The 18,881-nt window shown below is 49.6% G+C and overlaps 6 protein-coding genes across 6 annotated transcripts; 4 read left to right on the plus strand and 2 right to left on the minus strand.

Annotated features, from left to right (window-relative positions):
- Positions 1-3,479: 3,479 nt before the first annotated feature.
- On the plus strand, positions 3,480-4,583 carry LTR64_000706 (uncharacterized protein; the record flags this gene model as incomplete). The annotated part of the gene is made up of 3 exons (XM_064895089.1): positions 3,480-3,731; positions 3,775-3,845; positions 3,953-4,583. 3 exons carry the CDS (start codon positions 3,480-3,482, stop codon positions 4,581-4,583), a joined length of 954 nt encoding a protein of 317 aa, XP_064757776.1.
- A 1,657-nt stretch (positions 4,584-6,240) lies between these two features.
- Positions 6,241-9,800, plus strand: LTR64_000707 (uncharacterized protein; the record flags this gene model as incomplete). The annotated part of the gene is made up of 2 exons (XM_064895090.1): positions 6,241-6,343; positions 6,388-9,800. 2 exons carry the CDS (start codon positions 6,241-6,243, stop codon positions 9,798-9,800), a joined length of 3,516 nt encoding a protein of 1,171 aa, XP_064757777.1.
- Positions 9,801-10,546: 746 nt separating this feature from the next.
- LTR64_000708 (uncharacterized protein) lies at positions 10,547-11,671 on the minus strand (the record flags this gene model as incomplete). The annotated part of the gene is made up of 1 exon (XM_064895091.1): positions 10,547-11,671. One exon carries the CDS (start codon positions 11,669-11,671, stop codon positions 10,547-10,549), a length of 1,125 nt encoding a protein of 374 aa, XP_064757778.1.
- Positions 11,672-12,068: 397 nt separating this feature from the next.
- Positions 12,069-13,925, minus strand: LTR64_000709 (uncharacterized protein; the record flags this gene model as incomplete). The annotated part of the gene is made up of 1 exon (XM_064895092.1): positions 12,069-13,925. The coding sequence occupies one exon, from the start codon at positions 13,923-13,925 to the stop codon at positions 12,069-12,071; it is 1,857 nt and encodes a 618-aa protein (XP_064757779.1).
- Positions 13,926-14,438: 513 nt separating this feature from the next.
- LTR64_000710 (uncharacterized protein) lies at positions 14,439-15,572 on the plus strand (the record flags this gene model as incomplete). Its single annotated transcript, XM_064895093.1, has 1 exon — positions 14,439-15,572. One exon carries the CDS (start codon positions 14,439-14,441, stop codon positions 15,570-15,572), a length of 1,134 nt encoding a protein of 377 aa, XP_064757780.1.
- Positions 15,573-16,370: 798 nt separating this feature from the next.
- Positions 16,371-18,830, plus strand: SYP1 (Suppressor of Profilin deletion; the record flags this gene model as incomplete). The annotated part of the gene is made up of 2 exons (XM_064895094.1): positions 16,371-16,959; positions 17,008-18,830. The coding sequence occupies 2 exons, from the start codon at positions 16,371-16,373 to the stop codon at positions 18,828-18,830; spliced, it is 2,412 nt and encodes an 803-aa protein (XP_064757781.1).
- Positions 18,831-18,881: the final 51 nt, after the last annotated feature.

Below are 18,881 nucleotides of genomic sequence, written 5' to 3' on the forward strand. Positions count from 1 at the left end.
ACTCTGCCAATTGGCCTATGGATCCACCCTTATCACAGCTGCTGTAGACCATCTCATCAGTTTCGCAAACAACGAAGACGGGCTTGGCCATTATCTGTTCTGTCCCATGTTGTTAGTACTGCTTTCGACGTAAACTCATCGATGAAAATGGTAGGAACGTCTCTGCTAGAGCATGCAAGCTCTTCCGATGCCATCGAACAAGCAGTACGCGTGTTCCGAACCAGAGTGCCATAAGAGCTTCGTTCGGCCTGAGCATCTCTACCGTCATCGCTTGAACCGTGAGAAATACTGATCTACTACGGGGTTTAATTAGCTGACTCAAGTCCAGACAAACCGAAACGCATCCATAAGTGTAGCTCGTGCCAGAAGTCGTTTGTTCGCCTAGACTTGCTTCGTCGACATGAACTTCGACACGAACGGGGCATGACACCTCGTCGATCTGGCGGCTTTCGAGCAGAATCTGCAAGCAGCTTAGCCAGCTTCCAGCATGAAATAACCAGGCTGAATACCGAACAGAGTAATCAGGATATACGTGTGGATTCGGTCACCGACACGTCTCAAGCTCCTGATGGCGGTACTGATACGATCACCAACACTTTGGACCCAGCGACAAGCCACACTCTTCTCCCTGACCTTCCTGTGTATCCTGTCGAGTCGAACTTCGATAAAAATTGCTTTATGTTCTTCGAGCCTTCAAACGAAAGTCTGGGTCAAAACCAGGATCTCCATTGGTTGTTTGATTCCATCTCACAAGACCTCGACTTCGGTGACCCATTTCTCAATCAAGCTGCAGTACTTTCCGCCTCACCTCTTAGCACAAGCTCTCATCAATCTACGAACGAATCTAGCACGATAGCCGGAGATCCGTGGCCAGCCGTGCGGTGCAAGTTATTGACGGCTTTGCAATCTCTACCAACGGAGATCCTGCAAGATTCATTCTTCGAATCCACGAACCTCCAAAGTTTCCACGAACTCTACTTCAAGCATTACAATGCACACTTTCCCATCTTGCACGAGGCGTCTTTTGTCCCGGATGACGTACCAGCACTGCTCTTAGTAGCTCTATTGACGCTAGGCGCAACTCTGTCGTCTCATGAGAGGCATTTTCAGGTCTCTCAGAAGATTCACGATAGTCTACGCTGGCTGATCTTTGGCTCTGAAGCTTTCCAGCCTCCAGCACCCTTGTGGTGTGTGCAGGCCCTGCTACTGGTCCAGGCTCACGAGAAAATGTTCTCCTCTCGCAAACACCATGAGATGGCGCACATCTTCCACGGCTCAATCATCACTCTCATGAGACGAGGAAGCTCGTACAACAGCGAGTGGGCCGAGGAGACCCACGATGGCTCATCACTTGAACGGGCGTGGCATTTGTGGGTAGAAAAAGAATCGTCAAAGCGTGCGGCCTACTTTGCCTTCATCATGGATGCCCAGCATGCATCTGTCTTTGGGCATGTCCCTGCGCTCTCTGTCAGTGATCTTCGACTTCCCTTGCCATCTCCAGACGCGATGTGGGATGCGAGCTCGCCTTCACGTTGGAAAACTGAGCGGAACAAAACCGTGCCCGAGCCTTCGTTTTTGCAAGTTCTACGTACACTTCTCGCCCGTCGGCCATTACCAGCCGCTCTGAGCCCCTTCGCTCGATTTGTTGTGCTTCACGGACTTTTCAGTGTCACTAAACATATGCAATACAGAGATCTGGCAACATTGGATGTGGATGCCGAATCAGCCCCCGAAAATCATAGTCTAAATCAAACGTCCAGCCTCATCGGCCCTGTATATTGGCGCGAAGTTCTCGATCGAGCGATAGAGACGTGGTCACTGTCGTTGTTATCGCAAGGGCCTGCACTGTGCTTGGAAGCAGCCATGCCACTTCAACGGATCGCGCATATATCTATTCACCTCAATTTGATCGACTTCCACATCCTTGCAGGCGCACCATCCCTTACTGGCAACAAGGTCTCGCCTACTGAGTATGCTCAAGCTAGAGACAGGTGTCAGCAGTGGAGTGAAAGCCAAAGTGCACGACGAACGCTGTCACATTGCCTGCTCCTTGTCCAAGAAACGATGTTCAGGCGTCGTCATTACCGAGCATCGGAGGACAATATTGCTTTGCGACCTTGGTGTTTGTATCATTCTACGTTAATATTATGGGCTTACGGTGTCTTCTCATCAATTACAGCACAAAACTATGTACTCTCCGCTGAAGAGTATATTGTCTATATGTTGAATGGGCTTATGGAGGGATCGACCCAGTTAGCAGATGCTGGCTCCACGTCAGGGCTGGTCATTGCTGTACGAGATGCTCTTTCTGATTGCAGATGGGAGCTTCTCCAGGAAGCGCATGCAACTCTAAATCGCTTGTTAGAGTCTCCTTGATCACTTAAAATGGAGGGAACCCCGAATATAGACATCTTTTCGACTATTCCATTGATTTCATTTGCCAAATCTTGGAACAAATTGGGGATATTTCCCAGGGTACGTTTGCTCAGCAAGACTTAAACAATTTTGGGATGAGGCCAAGGCCTACAAAACAGCCACACATTTGATCTCGACATCAGTGTTCAACGGAAGTGTCTTTACTGCTACACACCTGATCACAAATCAATATGCCACCCAAGTCGATGGACAGAGCACGACTCACGTTCTTGCAGGTTTGATATCACCCCAGAATCGCTCATAGACCTCGTTCATCTTCGCAAAGTCGTTCATGTCAGCGAGGAAAACATTGACTTCAACTGCCTTGTCAAGGCTTGAACCAGCTTCCTCGAGCACTACGCTCAGGTTTTTGATGCATTGTTCCTGACCAATGTCAATCATCATTCGCGGAGGACAAGCTTCACTTACGGTGTGAGCCTGAATATCTCCATTTATCAGTTTCATTGATGCCGGATCCATAGGTACTTGACCAGAGCAATACACGAAGCCATTGGCGATGATGGCTTGGCTGTACACCGGCAGTGGTTTTGGCGCCTTCGAGCTGAAAACGGCCTGTTTCGACATGGCTATATGGTAAACAAAGGTCAATGTTGCTACTCGGTCGCGTCCAAGAGGTATCGTCTACACATCTGGACAATCTGGCTCTACCGAACGTATTTGCACGTCAGCAGACATGCCGAGCGAGACCTGCCACATCGCACAGATGAGCTCCGCAGTACGTGGGCATTGCCCACTTCAAAGTATCCACATCACGGTCAACCACACTTGTGATTCTCCTCGTTCGAGACCTGGGCCGTTCAAGTATGAGTATCGTCAATGAACGCTCAAAGTATGATTGCGACCGATAAGCATTCGACTTTCAAGCCCCATTAACAGCAGGATAGCTTGGTCTTCTTGACGACGCCATCGAAATAAGCCTGTAGTACTAACGAAGTTGGTATTGGGAGAGCATTCCATCGATTTCTCATAGTGTGCACCTTCTCGACGTGCACAAGTTCCCGAAGCACACATCGCATTGAACCATGAGCTTGGACCTTGACACTATGCCTGTCTTGGCACCAGCATCAGGCACGTCGCAACCACCATATCCTCTGCATGCGTCTATTGTGGACAAACTAGATCCACAGTATGTCGCCTTTTACAACAAGCACATCATCAATGCACAACAAGTACACTATCAGCCTGTGGCTGCCTCAAGGGTGGGCGGCAAGCTCATCCCAGGCGGAAGCAATAACCTACCTGTCGACCTGACTCAAGACTTCTCTATCTCACGTCAAGAGACCGAGGGTCCTGAAGTACGCGTACGATGTTTCACACCCGAGGGACAGCCTCCTGCAGGTGGATGGCCAGTCATGGTTTACTTTCATGGCGGTGGTTGGGTTCTTGGCAATATTGACACAGAGAATTCGGTATGCACAAATATGTGCAACAGGGCGAGATGTGTTGTTGTCACAACGGATTACAGGTAGATTCTTTGTTCGATAGGTCGCTCGTTGGCACTAATATGGGTTTGCAGGCTCGCACCCGAAGATCCTTTCCCAGCCGCTGTGCACGATTCGTGGGAGGCACTACTGTGGACGGTCTCGAAAGGAGTTCAGATCCTCAACCTGAACAAGGATCTGGTCGCCATTGGTGGCTCATCAGCAGGAGGTAATCTTGCTGCTGTACTGACTCAGAAAGCAACTGAGCTGCTCCCTACACTCAAGTTCAGGGTGCAACTGCTCATCGTCCCTGTCACGGACAATACTGCTGCCGTAACCACAAACGCCACGTACAAGTCCTGTCAGTTCACAGCGGCGCTTCCAGCAGAGAAAATGCTATGGTATCGCAACCATTATCTCCCAGATCAAACGATGTGGACAGCGCTCGAAGCCTCACCACTGCTCGCCCCATTGAAAACCTTTGCAAAGCTTCCGCCTGCTGTCATTCTAGTAGGCGAGCTGGACGTGCTGCGTTGGGAGGGTGAGGAGTATGCGCGGAAGCTGAATGCGGCTGGTGTCCATGCAAAGGTAGAATTGATGAAGGGTATGCCTCATCCTTTCTTGGCGATGGACGGCGTGCTTGATGAAGGGAAGAGAGCGATCACCATATTGTGCGAGAGCCTGAAAGACGCTTTCGCTTCACCTTCCGCAGACCTAGAACAATAAAGCATGTTCATTGCATCCGCATCACTCGTTCGCATTCGAGGTGGTCGAAGCTGCAGCAAATTGTACTTGTTAAACGCGAACTCTTATTACTGACGTGCTTTGTAGTGCGAGAGTACCATCTTGGCCGTCACAATTGCTGACTAAGCTTTGACAACTGTCGAAGCCGCCCGCTTCGGGCATTTGCGAAATGCAAACGTGTCGTGGGACTTTCTTCGATTGAGGTCGTGCCCAAACACTTTTTTCTGCTGCGAGTCGATGTAATTCTGCGCAAGGTCAGGAACGACGGGGACGATGCCCATGGCGAGAAAGAAACCGCGCAGGGATCGGCAATCGTGACTAGCGTGTGTCGGCAGGTATCTTATGTTTCGTACAAGACAATTCTGTTCCCGCAGATCCGACTTGTGAGTTGTAAACCGTAGAAGAGGAAGCGATCGCCAAAACTCAGCATCTTCTGGGTTGAGAGACTCCACGACTGTCGCCTCACAACCGATCAAGCCCAGGATTTTCCAGATCGAGCTCGACAACTGTCAGCGGCGAGTAGAACCCAATACACCTCTGCTTAGCCACAATGTCGAAACCACGTTTGCGTCTGTCCATGTTGACGACTTGCCAGAGCGTCCCCTCAGGCCAATAGTCCCGTTCCAGCCCTTCCCTCGGCATAGACTGTTCGTGTTCCATGTATCGAAGCTTCCTTCGCACATTCCTGGAAAGCTCCATTGCTAGCGGCAATCCACTTCCCATACCATGGTACGAATCAAGGATACCAGTATATGGGTTATCATCAACGCTCTTCAAGTCAAATTCCAGCACCGCTAGATTCGGAAATGTTCGGCGTGATGGCTTGAGTTGATCATGGTAAATGTTATCTAAGATTGTGATATGGTGAATACTTTTAAAGACGCGATCTGGTAAGCGACGTCGCAAGTTGTCAGGAAATCGACCTTCTTCGCAGATTAGTTGGAGCTTGCTGGTTGAAGTTGTGCTCTGTAAGAACGGGAGTGTCTCCTGACGAAGTAGTCGTGAGGTAGCACTGATTTGCCACGAATACGATGATAAGTCAAGAGCTTGTGCCTTGAAAGTTTGAACTCGTATGGATAAACCGTTGAAGAGATGAATATAGATAAGTTGTCGAATCTCTGGGGGTACGGAGATCAGGTTCGGCCTTTGAGCCTGATTTTGCATCTTCACTGGCAAGTCGACATGCACGTGTCATGCGTTCTGTGTTCTGCTTTTCGGAGTGTTTCCTAACAATCCGCAGATGTATGCTCAATACCTTGAACTCATTTTCCAAGGCTTACAGCTAAACTCTATGGAAATGTCGAAATGTTGAGGTCATGATTTATGATCTACACGCAGTTGCCGACATGACCTGTTAGTGGAGACGTGCAGCCGACGCCTCGCTGTAGCTTCCCGTTTCGAAATATGCTGATCACACTTTCCACTTTCTCTTTCTGTACGCGATTTGTCCTCCTCCAAGACTCGGTCGGGCCCCTCACACATCTGCAGCTAAAAGAACAGCCAGTCGGATACGACCGGTCGCTATCCTTGCTCGTGGTATGGTCACATGCATTTATGTTCGGAAGCGTACAGGATGGACACCATCCAGCCTGATATGGAATGCCTTGTGCAAACGCTTCTAGAATGCCTGGCCTGAATGATGTCCGGCCACAAGTTCACAGAACTCATTGGTCAGGACTCATCCAGCATTCAGGCTGGCGACAGATATGCGAACAACTACATCAATAGTAGTGGGCCTGTAGGTCGGTATCTCTTGTCAAATGCTTTCAAACTACTAACGTTCTAGTATTACTAAACAATGAGACGCAGACTTTCGAGCAAGTGCAACAGCTAACGCAGCAGCTGCGCGAGCTTCGAGCAGAACTCATCTGCCCTCCAGTCGCCAACCAGACGCCTCTCAGCCATGGCGCAGGCAGCAAGGATGCTATTGAGAAGAACTTAAATCAAGAGTTGCATGTCTACAAGCCTGAAATTGATGTCACAAAGGCAAATCCGAACGTTCTTCAGAGCTTGAGCGCACACTCCGACGTGCCTACGCAGCAGATATCGAAGGCGGCTCCCGTGTTCCTCGTACCTTATTCCCGCAACACTCGTTTCATTGACAGACCAGCGGAGTCAGCTGCGCTTTCGGAGTACTTTTTCGTAAATAACCTTACTGAGGGCGCTACGAAAGGTGAGCTGCAGCGACAGCGACGAGTAGCATTATATGGTCTTGGTGGTGCTGGCAAGACGCAGCTTGCAATATACTTCGCATATATCTATCGAAGCTATTATGCAGATCATTCTGTTTTCTGGGTCCATGCTAGCACAGAAGAGTGGCTCCGGCAGAGTTTCCAATCAATTGCGAGCGAATGCGGTATCGATGTCAATCAGAAAGGTGCATCAAACGTTTTCACCACTGTCGGAGCATGGCTTAAGAAGAGCTCTGGCCCTTGGCTGATGATACTGGACAATGCTGACGATGCTGACGTGCTATTTTGCAAACGTAGAAGGCTTGCTGATATGCTCGCAGAATGCGCTCATGGTAGCATTATTGCAACAACACGGAATAAACGGGTGGCAGAGAAGGTTACCATGTATGGAACTACCATCGCTGTGAACCAAATGTCCGAAAGTCAATCCGTTCAACTAATGAACTCGTTTCTAGCTACCGATCAGCAATACAACAGAAGGAACTCACACAACTACAACAACATCGACATCAAGAGTTTAGCCCAGTCGCTCGGGTACCTGCCACTGGCTCTAGCTCAAGCAGCAGCCTACATCCGCGAGAACTCAATCTCACCAAGCGACTACTTAAAGATGTGGACAACAAGTACAGAAAATGCTCAAACTCTCCTCAATACCGAATTCGAAGCAGACGGGCGGCAATACTATGACACAGATGTGCCAAACGCAGTTGGCACCACAATGATGCTTTCTTTAGATTATTTGCGAGAACGTAAACCTCGAGCTGGAGAGATTCTGGTGTTACTTTCTTTCTTGCATTACACAAATATTGACCCGGCCATGCTTCTGCTACCCTGGGAGACTATCTCGGATCCCTCCTTCATCGAGGCACTAGGCGATTTGCAAGCATTTTCTTTGCTGGAGAAGGGCGCAGATAACTCGACATATACCATGCACAGGCTTCTGCACCACGTCACTTGTCGTTGGAGGACGTTGCGCCTCAGCTTTGAGCAACTCCGGAAAGCAGTCACCGTTGCTCTGAAGCAATTGGCGCGGTGTTCCTCATTCAGAAGTGGCAAAACTGATCGTGGAATGTCGGATCTACAGTTACCACATCTTCTCCGCTTCTTTCAAGAAGAATCCCGCTTGGGAATTGCTTCCGAAGCTCTTGAGAAGGTGCACTTGATGCGCAGGGTGGCAGAGCACTTACTGTACCAAGGTCGTGTGCTCGAATCGACTGAGATGCGCGCCAGTATTCTGCAGCTCACCGAAACCTTTAGCGAACATCTGCTCATAGAAGCTGTACGGTCGAAATGTGAGTATGCCGAGACATTGGAGCAACTACACCGCTTCAAGGAGGCTCAGGAACTCTGTCAAGAGGTTGTAGATATTCTCGAAAGCACACAGTCGCGGCGTCAAACCTACATTAATGCACTGCGAATCATGAGTCGCATCTTCGCAAAGAGAGGGATGTTCGACGAAGCTTTGCTCAAGGCACGGGCGGCGAAGGAAGCTGCTATCGCTTTCCTCGGCACGACACATGCAGACACGTTGGTGATGGACTTTAATATCGTCGAGGTCATGCGATTATCAGCAGCACATGCTGGTACAAATCGGGAACAGCTTGTCGAAGCCAAGAACGTCCTCAACGGCACAGTCACGCAGTTATCAATACTCAAGGGAGAAAACGATCCACTTACTATTCTCGGCAAACAGCATCTTGTGAACGTGCTGGATGATTTACAGGAGTTTGACGCCTCCGTGGCCATTAGTGAAGATATTGTCACATCAAAAGAGAAGTCCTTGGGTTCTCAACATCTGGAGACTTTTCAAGCCAAGCTTGGGTTAGCACTCTGTTTTATGAAACGTTCTCAGTACCTAGAAGCGGAACGAATCATTCTGAAAGTGTTAGATTGCACGGCCCCCACTGTCAACGCTCATCATCTTGGAAGACCAAAGGCATTGCAGATGCTGGCAACAATTCACGAAAAGCGTGCTCAGCAGTGGCGTGAACGTTCTAAATTAGCAGAGCTTTCTAAAGACGGCGAGCCTGAACGGCAGTCTACCGGTAAGTCGCGTGCTGGCCCAGGTACAGCAGTGTTGTCGCCACCAAGTAAAGACTTCGACTTCGAAAAGGCCGCCCTCGATGCCTACACTACAGCTCTACGTCTTAAGATAGAAGCATCTTTATACTTGGAAGCAGCCCCTGGCATCGAACATCCCTACACCCTTGAACATATAATAGACACATCACGTACCTGCATGCAGCTCTTCCTGACCAAAAGCGGCGAATACTCAAACAGCATAGACAATGCTGAACGAATGCAGCGGGATGTGCTTGGTGTTCAACAAGATGTTTTTGGCAAGGACCATGAGGACACAATGACGACGAAAGGTCTCCTTGTTGTGACTTTGTACGAAAAGCTAAGTCAAGAAGATACTAAAGATGCGACCACCAGTAAGAGTGAGAAGAGCAACTCTACTGCAGCTCAAAAGCGTGAAGTTGACCGGAACAAACTTGTCGGAGAAGCAGAAAGCCTTGCATTAGAAGTTTACAGACATCGAATCAAGCGGCATGGCAAATTGCACCGCGACACTCTTGGCATGCAGCAGATACTAGCTGAAATCATGTACAAGCAACCCAAGGCACAAAACGCCGCTATCAAGTTAATATATAAGTGTCATCAATCTTCGGTTACAGCCTTTGGTGATGAAGATGAGGAAACGAAGAACCGCTTAGAGATGTGCCTGGCTTGGAAAGTGGTCAATGACTCTCTAGCTACACCTTCGACACACACTTCCACCTGGCGGATGCTGGAGAATGATTACAATATGCGAAGACCTGTGGCATACAATACCATGAAGAGTACAGCGCCTATCTCAGCTCCAATAAGCTCACGTAGCCGTGTCCCAGACCTCAATGAGGTGCTCAACAACGTGTCCAGCACTCCTTATATTGGTATTGCTTGCCCTCCTACTCCTTACCAGACCTTGAGAGTTGTGAGAGGCTTTCATCCGGCGAAAGATTGATGCTTCAACATACTTTTAGGCAGTATGGAAATGTTAGTATCCAGGCAGACCTGTGCCGTTCGATTCACTAAAATAATTGCTGCATCATCTGGCGTGTCACCCGAAGTAACATCTGGCAGATCTGCTCAGATATCACCAATATATTCCATGCTGAAGCACGAGGACAAACCAACTCAATCACTAGCCTCACCATGTGGTTTATGGAAATTGGACAATCGGCAAATACGCTTCCATATCCTGTATAGGATTGCCAGGGCTAGCATACGAGATGGTATCCGCACATACATCATCTGTCAATCTTGCGGTCAAGTATCGGTGACGACCGAGGCACATTGTCTGGGAATATATAGCGGCAATCTCGAAAACATCCTGAAAAGGACACTAGGTGGCCGGGCATCGACGACGAATTGCCCCCATTCCAGGCATTGACAGCTGCTATCTGCAACGAAGAAAGACGTGGTTGAGGAGTACGACGTATATTCGATCAGCTGTTGGCCCACACATAGTGCGAGGTGCAATATCGAAGTCAAAAGCATTTTCGCCTGACTCCGTCCAGGATACGTTGTTGAGATCGCAGAATATGACTCGTTCGGTTCAAACTTCAGTGGACAAATTGGCCATTTAAAGTACGCAATTGTATCAAGTTTCATAGAGCATCGAAGCAATATTGAGTCTGGGAAAGTTCCTGGTTTGTGGCGTAGCCCAAATCTGTAACGAAGACAGATACACTGAATCCATACTATCGATCATCCATTCGCTGCTGCTGCGGGTTTGCGACTCGGTCCTAATTTCGCAGGTGCTTTTCGAACAGCAGGACGATCAGATTTTGTCGAATCAGCCGTCGATTGAACTTTCGGCTTCTTCGGTGTCTGCTTCGCTGTAGTCGTAGTCGTATTCGATTTCTGAGGTTCTTGTGTTTTTGTGGTCTGGCTGGGAGCTTTTGCTGGAGTACTTTGAGGTTTCGTTTGTGGTTTAGCCGGTGCTTTCGCTTGTTGACTCTGACTCGATTTCGTAGTGGTTTTTGTCTTGCTCGCGTTCGCAGTTGGTTTCTCCGCTTCAGATTTTCCTCCCAGACCTGGAATTGAAGAAATCGATGGCATGGAAGGCATTGAGGGCAAGGACTGTTTGGACGGCATAGAAGGCATACTTGGGAGCCAGCTCGTTATATCCGTGGCAAATTGCTTGTAGTCATCTTGGCTCACACCTCCATTGTCGGCCTTCATCTCCTCCAGTTCGTCTTGGTCAGGTGCCTTTGTTTGTTGCGCTCTCATCACCATCTTCTCTAGCGCCTTTTTCTGACTTGATGTTGCTTCCCAATTCGGGAAATCACCTACAACACTTCTGACTCCTTGACTCGCGATCTGTCCCAGATCCCAGAACGGACCACTCATGGCTCCATAAGCAGATCCAATACCACCACCTAGCACGCCACCTACCGAGGAAACGACACCACCAACTAGAGCTCCGGTCAATTTGCCTAGAGTCGCACCAGGTTGGATGCCCACTCCAGCACCTGCCGCAAGTCCTTGGAAAGCACCCGAGCGTGTATACTTTGCGGCTTTACCAAAAGATTCGGCTTCGATCTCTTTGTTGATGGCTTTGGCTAGAATTTCTTCACGTGCATTGGGGTCACCAGCGCCATATGCTGCTTGACGTAGCTCATATGCTTTCTTCGCGGCTTCGAGGGCGAGTTGGGCACTTACAGAGGAGCTTTGTTTTACTTCATGTTCTGGGATTGCTGGTTGGTTGTTGGTGGTAGTAGTGCTAGAGTTGTTCTTGGGTTTAGGTTTAGGTTTAGGCGTGCTCGGGCTCTGGCCCTGACTCTGCTGTTGAGGCTTTGGCGCCTTCGGCGGTAGCTTCTTTGGTGGCATTGTGGCAGAACTGCCTTTTTTGCCCAACAGTCTTAGATAGCACGGTCGGTACTGGCGTTTACATGAAGGAAGGAGTTTAGAATACTTTCTGCTATATGAACTTTCATCCTGTTTTTGTTGCCAACTTGGAGGGAGGTAAAGTTTATTCCGGAGAACAGTCCTACGTCATTTTCGCTAATCGGCGCTAGTTCAGGTTAGCTGGTGTGGCTGGGTTCCCTGACCCGATCAATTCCTATTCGTCCTTGGGGAGCTACTGTTGTGATGTTCTAAGCCGTGGCGCGACTTTGCCAGTAACACACTACTGGAGTAGTTGATGAGACCAGCATGTCCATAGAATTTGTGCAACAAAATACTTGGTAGCGGAGGCAGGCTTAGGATGTATTCTTTCATCTGGTATCTAAACCTCAAAGATCTCTCCAAAGTTCATTCCACCGCCACCTGATCTTCTCAAGTCGACCAGGTCCAATCTCCATCCCTGCCACTGCTTCAAGCCTTTCTTGACCTCTCTGACATGTTCGACCATCTTCCGCATCTCTTCTTCTCGTTGTGCAGCTGCAAAGGCATTCTCATCAAACGCTTCATCGTCAAAGTCCTCCAGCAATGAATCATTCCTAGGTCTACCAGCCTGCTGCCGCTGAGCCTGAGAGTCCGGAGATGTGGTTGACGTCCTGAATGCGGCAAGGCCTGAATTCAGTACTTGAGCAAATCCTGAGTGTCTCGTCTGCGGCTGAGTAGGTGGGTACAGAGCCGAGCCCTTGCGAGTGTTGGCACCCGAGGCGTTCAGGTCAACTTCGTCGAAATCGTTGCCATCCGCATCCTGGTCCATGCTCAAGTTCGGCTGCATTTCTCGGCGTTTGTCGCGCCAGACTCCACGTCGAAGATCAAAGTTCTCACTCTCCAAGTCGCGTATCTGTTTCTCGAGCTTCTTTCTTTCCTCTTCCTCTAGATCTGCGAGGCCCTCATCCGCACCATCACCACTCATGCGATGCTTTCTGGCTTCCCGTAGCCTCAAGTTGTCCTTCTCTGTGGCTTCTAACTTCGCCTTGAGCAATGCAAGCTCTTTCGACATTGCCTCAAATTGTGCCAACTTGGGCCCGTTTCGCTGCTCGGCTTCACGATAAAGCTTGTTCATGGCCTCAACTTTCTTCTCGAGTGTTTCACGTTTCTGATCTGCCTCATTTTGAGCAGCCTGACTTTCCGATAATTCACGCTCAAGAGACTTGATCTTTGTCTCTCTGCTTGTACGTTCGGTACTATCCACTACTGCTTTTTCACTCGCTCGATTCAGAGCCTTCTTTACATCGGCGAGTTCTGTTTGTAACTTTGCGGTCAAGGCTTCAGAGCGCTGCAAAGACTCTTGCAGAGCTGAGATTTGCTCGTTCTCGTCCTTCCCACTAGTAGTCAAAGCACTGACTTGAGACCTCAGTCGAGAAATTTCAAGCTGCATGTCGGATACAGTAGCTTCTTTGCTCTCGAGCTCTTGTCGCAGTGACCCTGTATCTTCGTTGGGCTTCGGTTTGGGGACAGAGATGCTGTGTCTGCTGTTACGACGTAGAGTATCAATTTCGGAGCGAAGTTTCTGCACCTCTTCGTTGTCCTTGTCTCCACCCTTCTGCTCTGTGGCTTTTTCTCGCAATTCCTCAAGCTCTTCCTCCTTCCTGTGCCAACGTGCCCGTGACTCCTCTGCTTCTTGTGCTAGCCTCTTGTTCTCACGCTCAAGTTCCTCGATCCGAGCCATTTGCTTTCGGTAGATGTCAGGGAAGTCCTCGTCAGCTGCTGGAGAAGTCGGCGCAGCGCCTTGTCTGAAAGATGCAGAGCGCATCTTAGACTGCATAGAGACCGATGGCTGACGACCAAGTTGTCGAGGCTTGGTGGAGGATGGTTCTGTCGAGGGCGATGCTGCTGGCAGAGGAGGTGAGACTGCATCTTCCTCTTCGGCGTTATCCTCATCGGCTTCAGTGGTAGCAGGCTGTTCTGCAGACTTGACCACCTCATTGAAGGCTGCCTCGTCTGCATTCTCTCCCACATCATCTCCAAGTTCGTCTGCAAGGGTCGCTTCAGTCCTAGGAAGATTTTGAACCACTCCATTGCCTTCGTCCTTTTCCGCTGTCGTCTCTGCGTCTTTAGCCTTCTTACTGAACGAGGCTGCGGGTTTATCTCCTCCTGCTGCCTTCTTTTTCTTTTGCAGTTGAGCGACGCGTTTCTTGGCTGCTGCAAGCTTCTCAGCTTTCTCCCTATCTTCTTTCTCGCCCATGATTCAGGTTTGATTCGTATTGCGACGTGAACCTATGAAGGTAACTTATCAGGAGACTGTCTCGAACTACTCGACAACATGGCCAGAGTTGGAGAAATAATGACCTGCAGCCACAGGGTTATCCCCGATATGGCCCTAGACTTCTTCAGGTTAGGCATGAGCAAGGGACTGCCTGAGGGACTGCCAGTGTCCTCGCACGCCCTGATTGTTTGATGAGGTGGTGATTGTTGTGTTCTCAACTTATGTGTGTTGTATGAAACAACATCAACAGGTGTGTCCGCTACCCTAGGACATTGTGAATAGAGCTGTCGAAGCTGGCCTTCTAACTCCTTCTGTGGCTTCATGCTCAGACCATGACCTGAGAACCATGTGATGTGCACGTGGCGCGGATGAGCTCTTGCAGCTAACAGTACAGGCTATTGAGTCTTGCTTCGAGCGTGTGACACACCCAGCTTGTCAGGGCATACTGACCGTTTGTCTACTACGCAATTTTATCAGACCTCGAACTGTACGATGGGGGGTGGAAACTTTACTCCAGCGGAGCACGAAGAGCACCTTCACTGGTACAGCAGCAAGCTCACATATCTTCCTGCTTCTGGAAGTTCGTCTCAAGGCACTCTCGAGTCGAATGGTAAGCGCCTGGGTGAACTCAGTCAGACGCAACGCACCCTCGATACTCCTTCACCACCAGCACAGACTATTTTGACTCAATCTTCACCGCTCCAACTACGTGTCATAACCCACAATATCCGCTATGCCGCTACGTCTCTCTTTCCACACGAAGAGCCCTGGCCAGAACGTCTTCCATACATTCAGCGTCAATTGTACCACTATGTTTCGCTACCGTTCAATCCACAAAGCTCTATTGTCTGCCTGCAGGAGGTCTTACATTCACAACTACAGGATCTAGCTAGTACGTTAAACGCCGAAGCGGCAGGAGCAGAAATTGATCCTGACAGCAGCACCTGGTCCTACGTTGGGGTAGGTCGTGATGACGGTGGACAAGCAGGAGAATACAATCCGATTTTCTACCGTCATGCCTATTGGAAGAAAATACATTTCCAGACCATCTGGCTGAGTGAAACTCCGGAGACAGTGAGTCGTGGTTGGGATGGAGGCTGCAACAGGATCTGTACTTGTCTTGTGCTCGAAACCCGTCTTTCAACCAATGGCAAGGCACGAAGAGTGATGATATTGAATACTCACCTGGACAATGCAGGCCCTGTCGCCCGACGAGAGGGTGCTAAACTGATCGTCAGGATGGCAAGAAGATGGCGGCAGTCATTTCGAGTAGATAATGTTGTGCTTACTGGTGATCTAAATTCGATGAGAGACGAGAAAGATGGTGCTTGGGAGATATTGAATGCCATGGATAGTGGATTTGTTGACTCGACGAGATTGCTGGACGGTGGTCACGGTCTATGTATCAAGCAATTTGGTCCTGAAATGACCTTCACAGGGTTCGATGGGAATGGAGACGGGGACGAGGTTGGCATACTCGACTTCGTGCATCTAGGTGTAGGACCTGGAGACGATGCTGAGAATCTGCAAGGAAAATTGCATGCTTATACCATAATTCCCAATATCTTCGAGGGTCAGCCGAGATGCAGTGACCACACAGCCGTGGTTGTTGACTTCCTGCTTTGATCAATCAATGACAATATCGACTTAGATATGGGTAGTAACATCTGTGGTTTGGTTCTCGCAATCAGCCTTGACGTTTCTTGACATCAACAAACTTGACAGCGGTTCTATGGGTTTCTGCTTGACGGCAAATGAATTAGCGGGTGTATTGTCTGGCGAACCCCATGCTTGGCTTGAATATGGAGAGTGGAGCCCGCTCTGGGAAGAGGCGCAGGATGTGCATCATAGGCATGGGCAGGAGCGAGCTAACGAACTTGTAAAGCTCCGAGTCAACCGCGCGTCGATCAATATTCGATAGTGCTGCCGATTTACCTCCCACTCATTGAGCGTATTCTTAGCTAGCACTCGATGTGACATGATAATGTCAACATCTGCGCCCTCAGATTCCAAAGTCCATCACTTCTCTTAGCGCATCATCCATTATTGCGACCACCAACATGGATCTTGCTAGACAGGAATATCCGGCTTTGCTTGTAAGCCTTGCTGTCACTTTGCTATATGACTGATCTGACGTACACAATTAGCCGGCTCTGGAGCCCGAACGAGCTGTCGAGATCCTCAACGACCGAGTTTCGCTCATCAACAAAGTACATTCAGATATAGCAGATTGGTTGCAGGTGGGTGCGCTCTGATCAATAGTAGGAGTAATAACGCCTAACTCGCGTTCAGGAAAGGCGGAAGATCGAGGAACAGTATGCATCTTCTCTGCGTAAGCTCGCGAGGAGACCCCAGCAAGACAATGCGGCCAGCCTAGGTGTTTTCCAAATGCCATGGCAGCGCATCGTCAGCTCCACTGAAAACATGGCTCAGTCTCACGAGAATCTAGCAGCTAAGATTCAAGCTGATGTTGAGAACCCACTACGGCAATATCCTACCACGAGTCGTGAGCTTCAGCAGATGGGCAATGTCTCAGGCAATCTATCCGCCATCGCAAAAGAGCTAGCGAACGCGCAGAAAAAGGCACAAAAGCTGGACGCGAAGGGCGGAAGTAAAGCTGAGGATGCAAAGTCCAGCGTTGACGATGCGACCTCACAATGGGAGTCTCAGGCACCTTTCGTGTTTGAGCAACTGCAAGCTCTGGATGAAGCCCGAGTGAATCATCTCCGGGACGTCCTTACACAATTTCAAACACATGAGCTTGATGCGATTGAGCGAGGAAGAGTCAGTGCCGAGTCCTGTTTGAACGCCTTGCTCAACGTGGAAACGGCCGATGAGATCAAGACTTTTGCAACTCGAGCTAAGAGCCAGACTGGATCTGCTACAGCTCGTCGGGAATCGACGCTTGGACCTTCAAGGCCAGCAGGAACAAACATACCACCTACACCGCCCCCTCCAAGAAGTATGGATCATCGTGGCAGCGCGGCTTCCACTCAAGATCATTTAGCCCCTTGTACGTGAATTCCTCTGGTCTGTGATTGCTTGACTGACTCGAGAGCAGTGCCTGAAGCCCCGAGGGAGAAGAAATTGAGCGGCTTGAAAAGGTTGGGAACAGTCATGGGTAGAAGGAAAAATGCTGCTCCACCCCCACCTCCATCGGCTGAAAAGAAGAAGGAAAGAACACGATCATTTGTACCTTTTCGACGTCAAGAGTCCTCCCGCAGCTTTTCTGACCTTGAGACTACTGGTCAGGACTTGACCCAAACTGCATCACGAGATGATCGAGCTAGCAGCCGGCACGATAGCGAAAGACCTCCGCAGACACAAGAGAGCCTGATAACTGACACGTCAAGTCCGGCACCAACAAATGGTGTCAACACGAGGCATGCCGAAAGGGAAGCACCACTTCCACAGATAGCTGTCTTACAGCCCCAGAATGCAGAGCTACCTGCTATATCTCCTTCTTCGCCAACAGTTGAGGCTAACAGACGTAGCTTCCAGCCAGATCCTTTTGCTCAAACCTCAGACGTCACCTCGCCTGCGGAAGAGTCAGCACGAAATTTCGAAATCAAGGATCAGCCCATACCAGAAGATGCAAGTGCTGCTCAGCTAGCCATGAACAACATTCAGAATCAGCTTCGTATGCAGGCTCAAACATCTGGCTTGAATAGGAATCAGGCCAGCGTACGAGGAAGACGCGATGTGAGGAATACAATGTTCTTCCCTGGTCAGCAACCTGGACTCCCCTCTCCAGCCACTCCGGATCTAGGATCTCCCTCTACACCAGCATCGACCCTGACTATGCCAACCACAGCTACCAGCAGCACACCCGCCACTACAGCAACGGATACACCCTCGGATGTCTTGACTCCGATCAAGCGCTCACTAGGAAGTGGTACAATTCCCGAAGACGCTTCGCATGCTGTCTCAGACTCCCAATCAATCCATTCTGCCCATAGTATGGCAGGACTAGCTCACCACACAGATTTGCACGAGTCTGGGTTGAACGCCTCGCTGGTAGAAACAGTCAATACCTGGTTCTCCGATGAAGGAGTGACCAGGTCTTTCGTCGTCGGTGAGGTTGCACTAGCTTACAATCGCACTGAGACAACAAGCAGCAGTCAAGAAGTTGTCCGATTACAGAATTTCCATCAGCTCGAGAAATGTGCCCAGAACCCTCAATTTGTGACGACATCATCAGGCGACCATCAGCCAGGCACGTACAACGTCGCCCTATCCTCAATTTCGAGGTCGATGCCGACAATCGCATTCAAATATCAATTACATATGAATGAGGCAAACTTGAGCGCGGCTTCTCCTTTACTTGTCACTCAAGCGTGGCAAATCATTGAAGGTCAAGCCAGTGTCATCCTTCTGTACAGTCTAAACCCAGCTTTCGGAGCTGTAGCTATTTCAGGCACTTCGCCCATACCACCTCCCCAGGAGTTAATCCTCAAGAACGTCAACATCACGGTGAATCTGGATGTAAAATCAACAACAGGCGAAACGTCTGCACCAAAAGCAGTTGGGGCGCAGATGATGCCGGTACAACACGCACAATTCAAGAAGCGGTCCAGCTCTGTGGTCTGGAAATTTCCTGAACTCCTTGTCAAGCCTACACAAGAACGACTGCTGGTTAGGTTCATGGTTGAGAACAACGGTCTTGCAAAAAGAGGTGGGGTTGATGTCAAGTTTGAGGCTCACAATATGCTTGCTTCCGCTCTTGGTGTCGAAAGACTGGCCAGTGGTGGAGAAGCAGCAACGCCTGCTGCAGATCCTTTCGCTGACGAGGTTGAGGCAAGAAAGAGTGCGGAAGGAGGACAGAGATGGGAGGATGTGCAGAGTAGGAAAGTGCTTGTTAGTGGGAAATATAGTGCTATGTAGCGGTAGATTTCACAATCAGGAACATCAATTGTACCAGTTATGCATTTGAAA

This window comes from Lithohypha guttulata (genome assembly GCF_036872675.1).
Source record: "Lithohypha guttulata strain CCFEE 5908 chromosome Unknown scaffold_1, whole genome shotgun sequence".
Taxonomy (NCBI): Eukaryota; Fungi; Ascomycota; class Eurotiomycetes; order Chaetothyriales; family Trichomeriaceae; genus Lithohypha; species Lithohypha guttulata.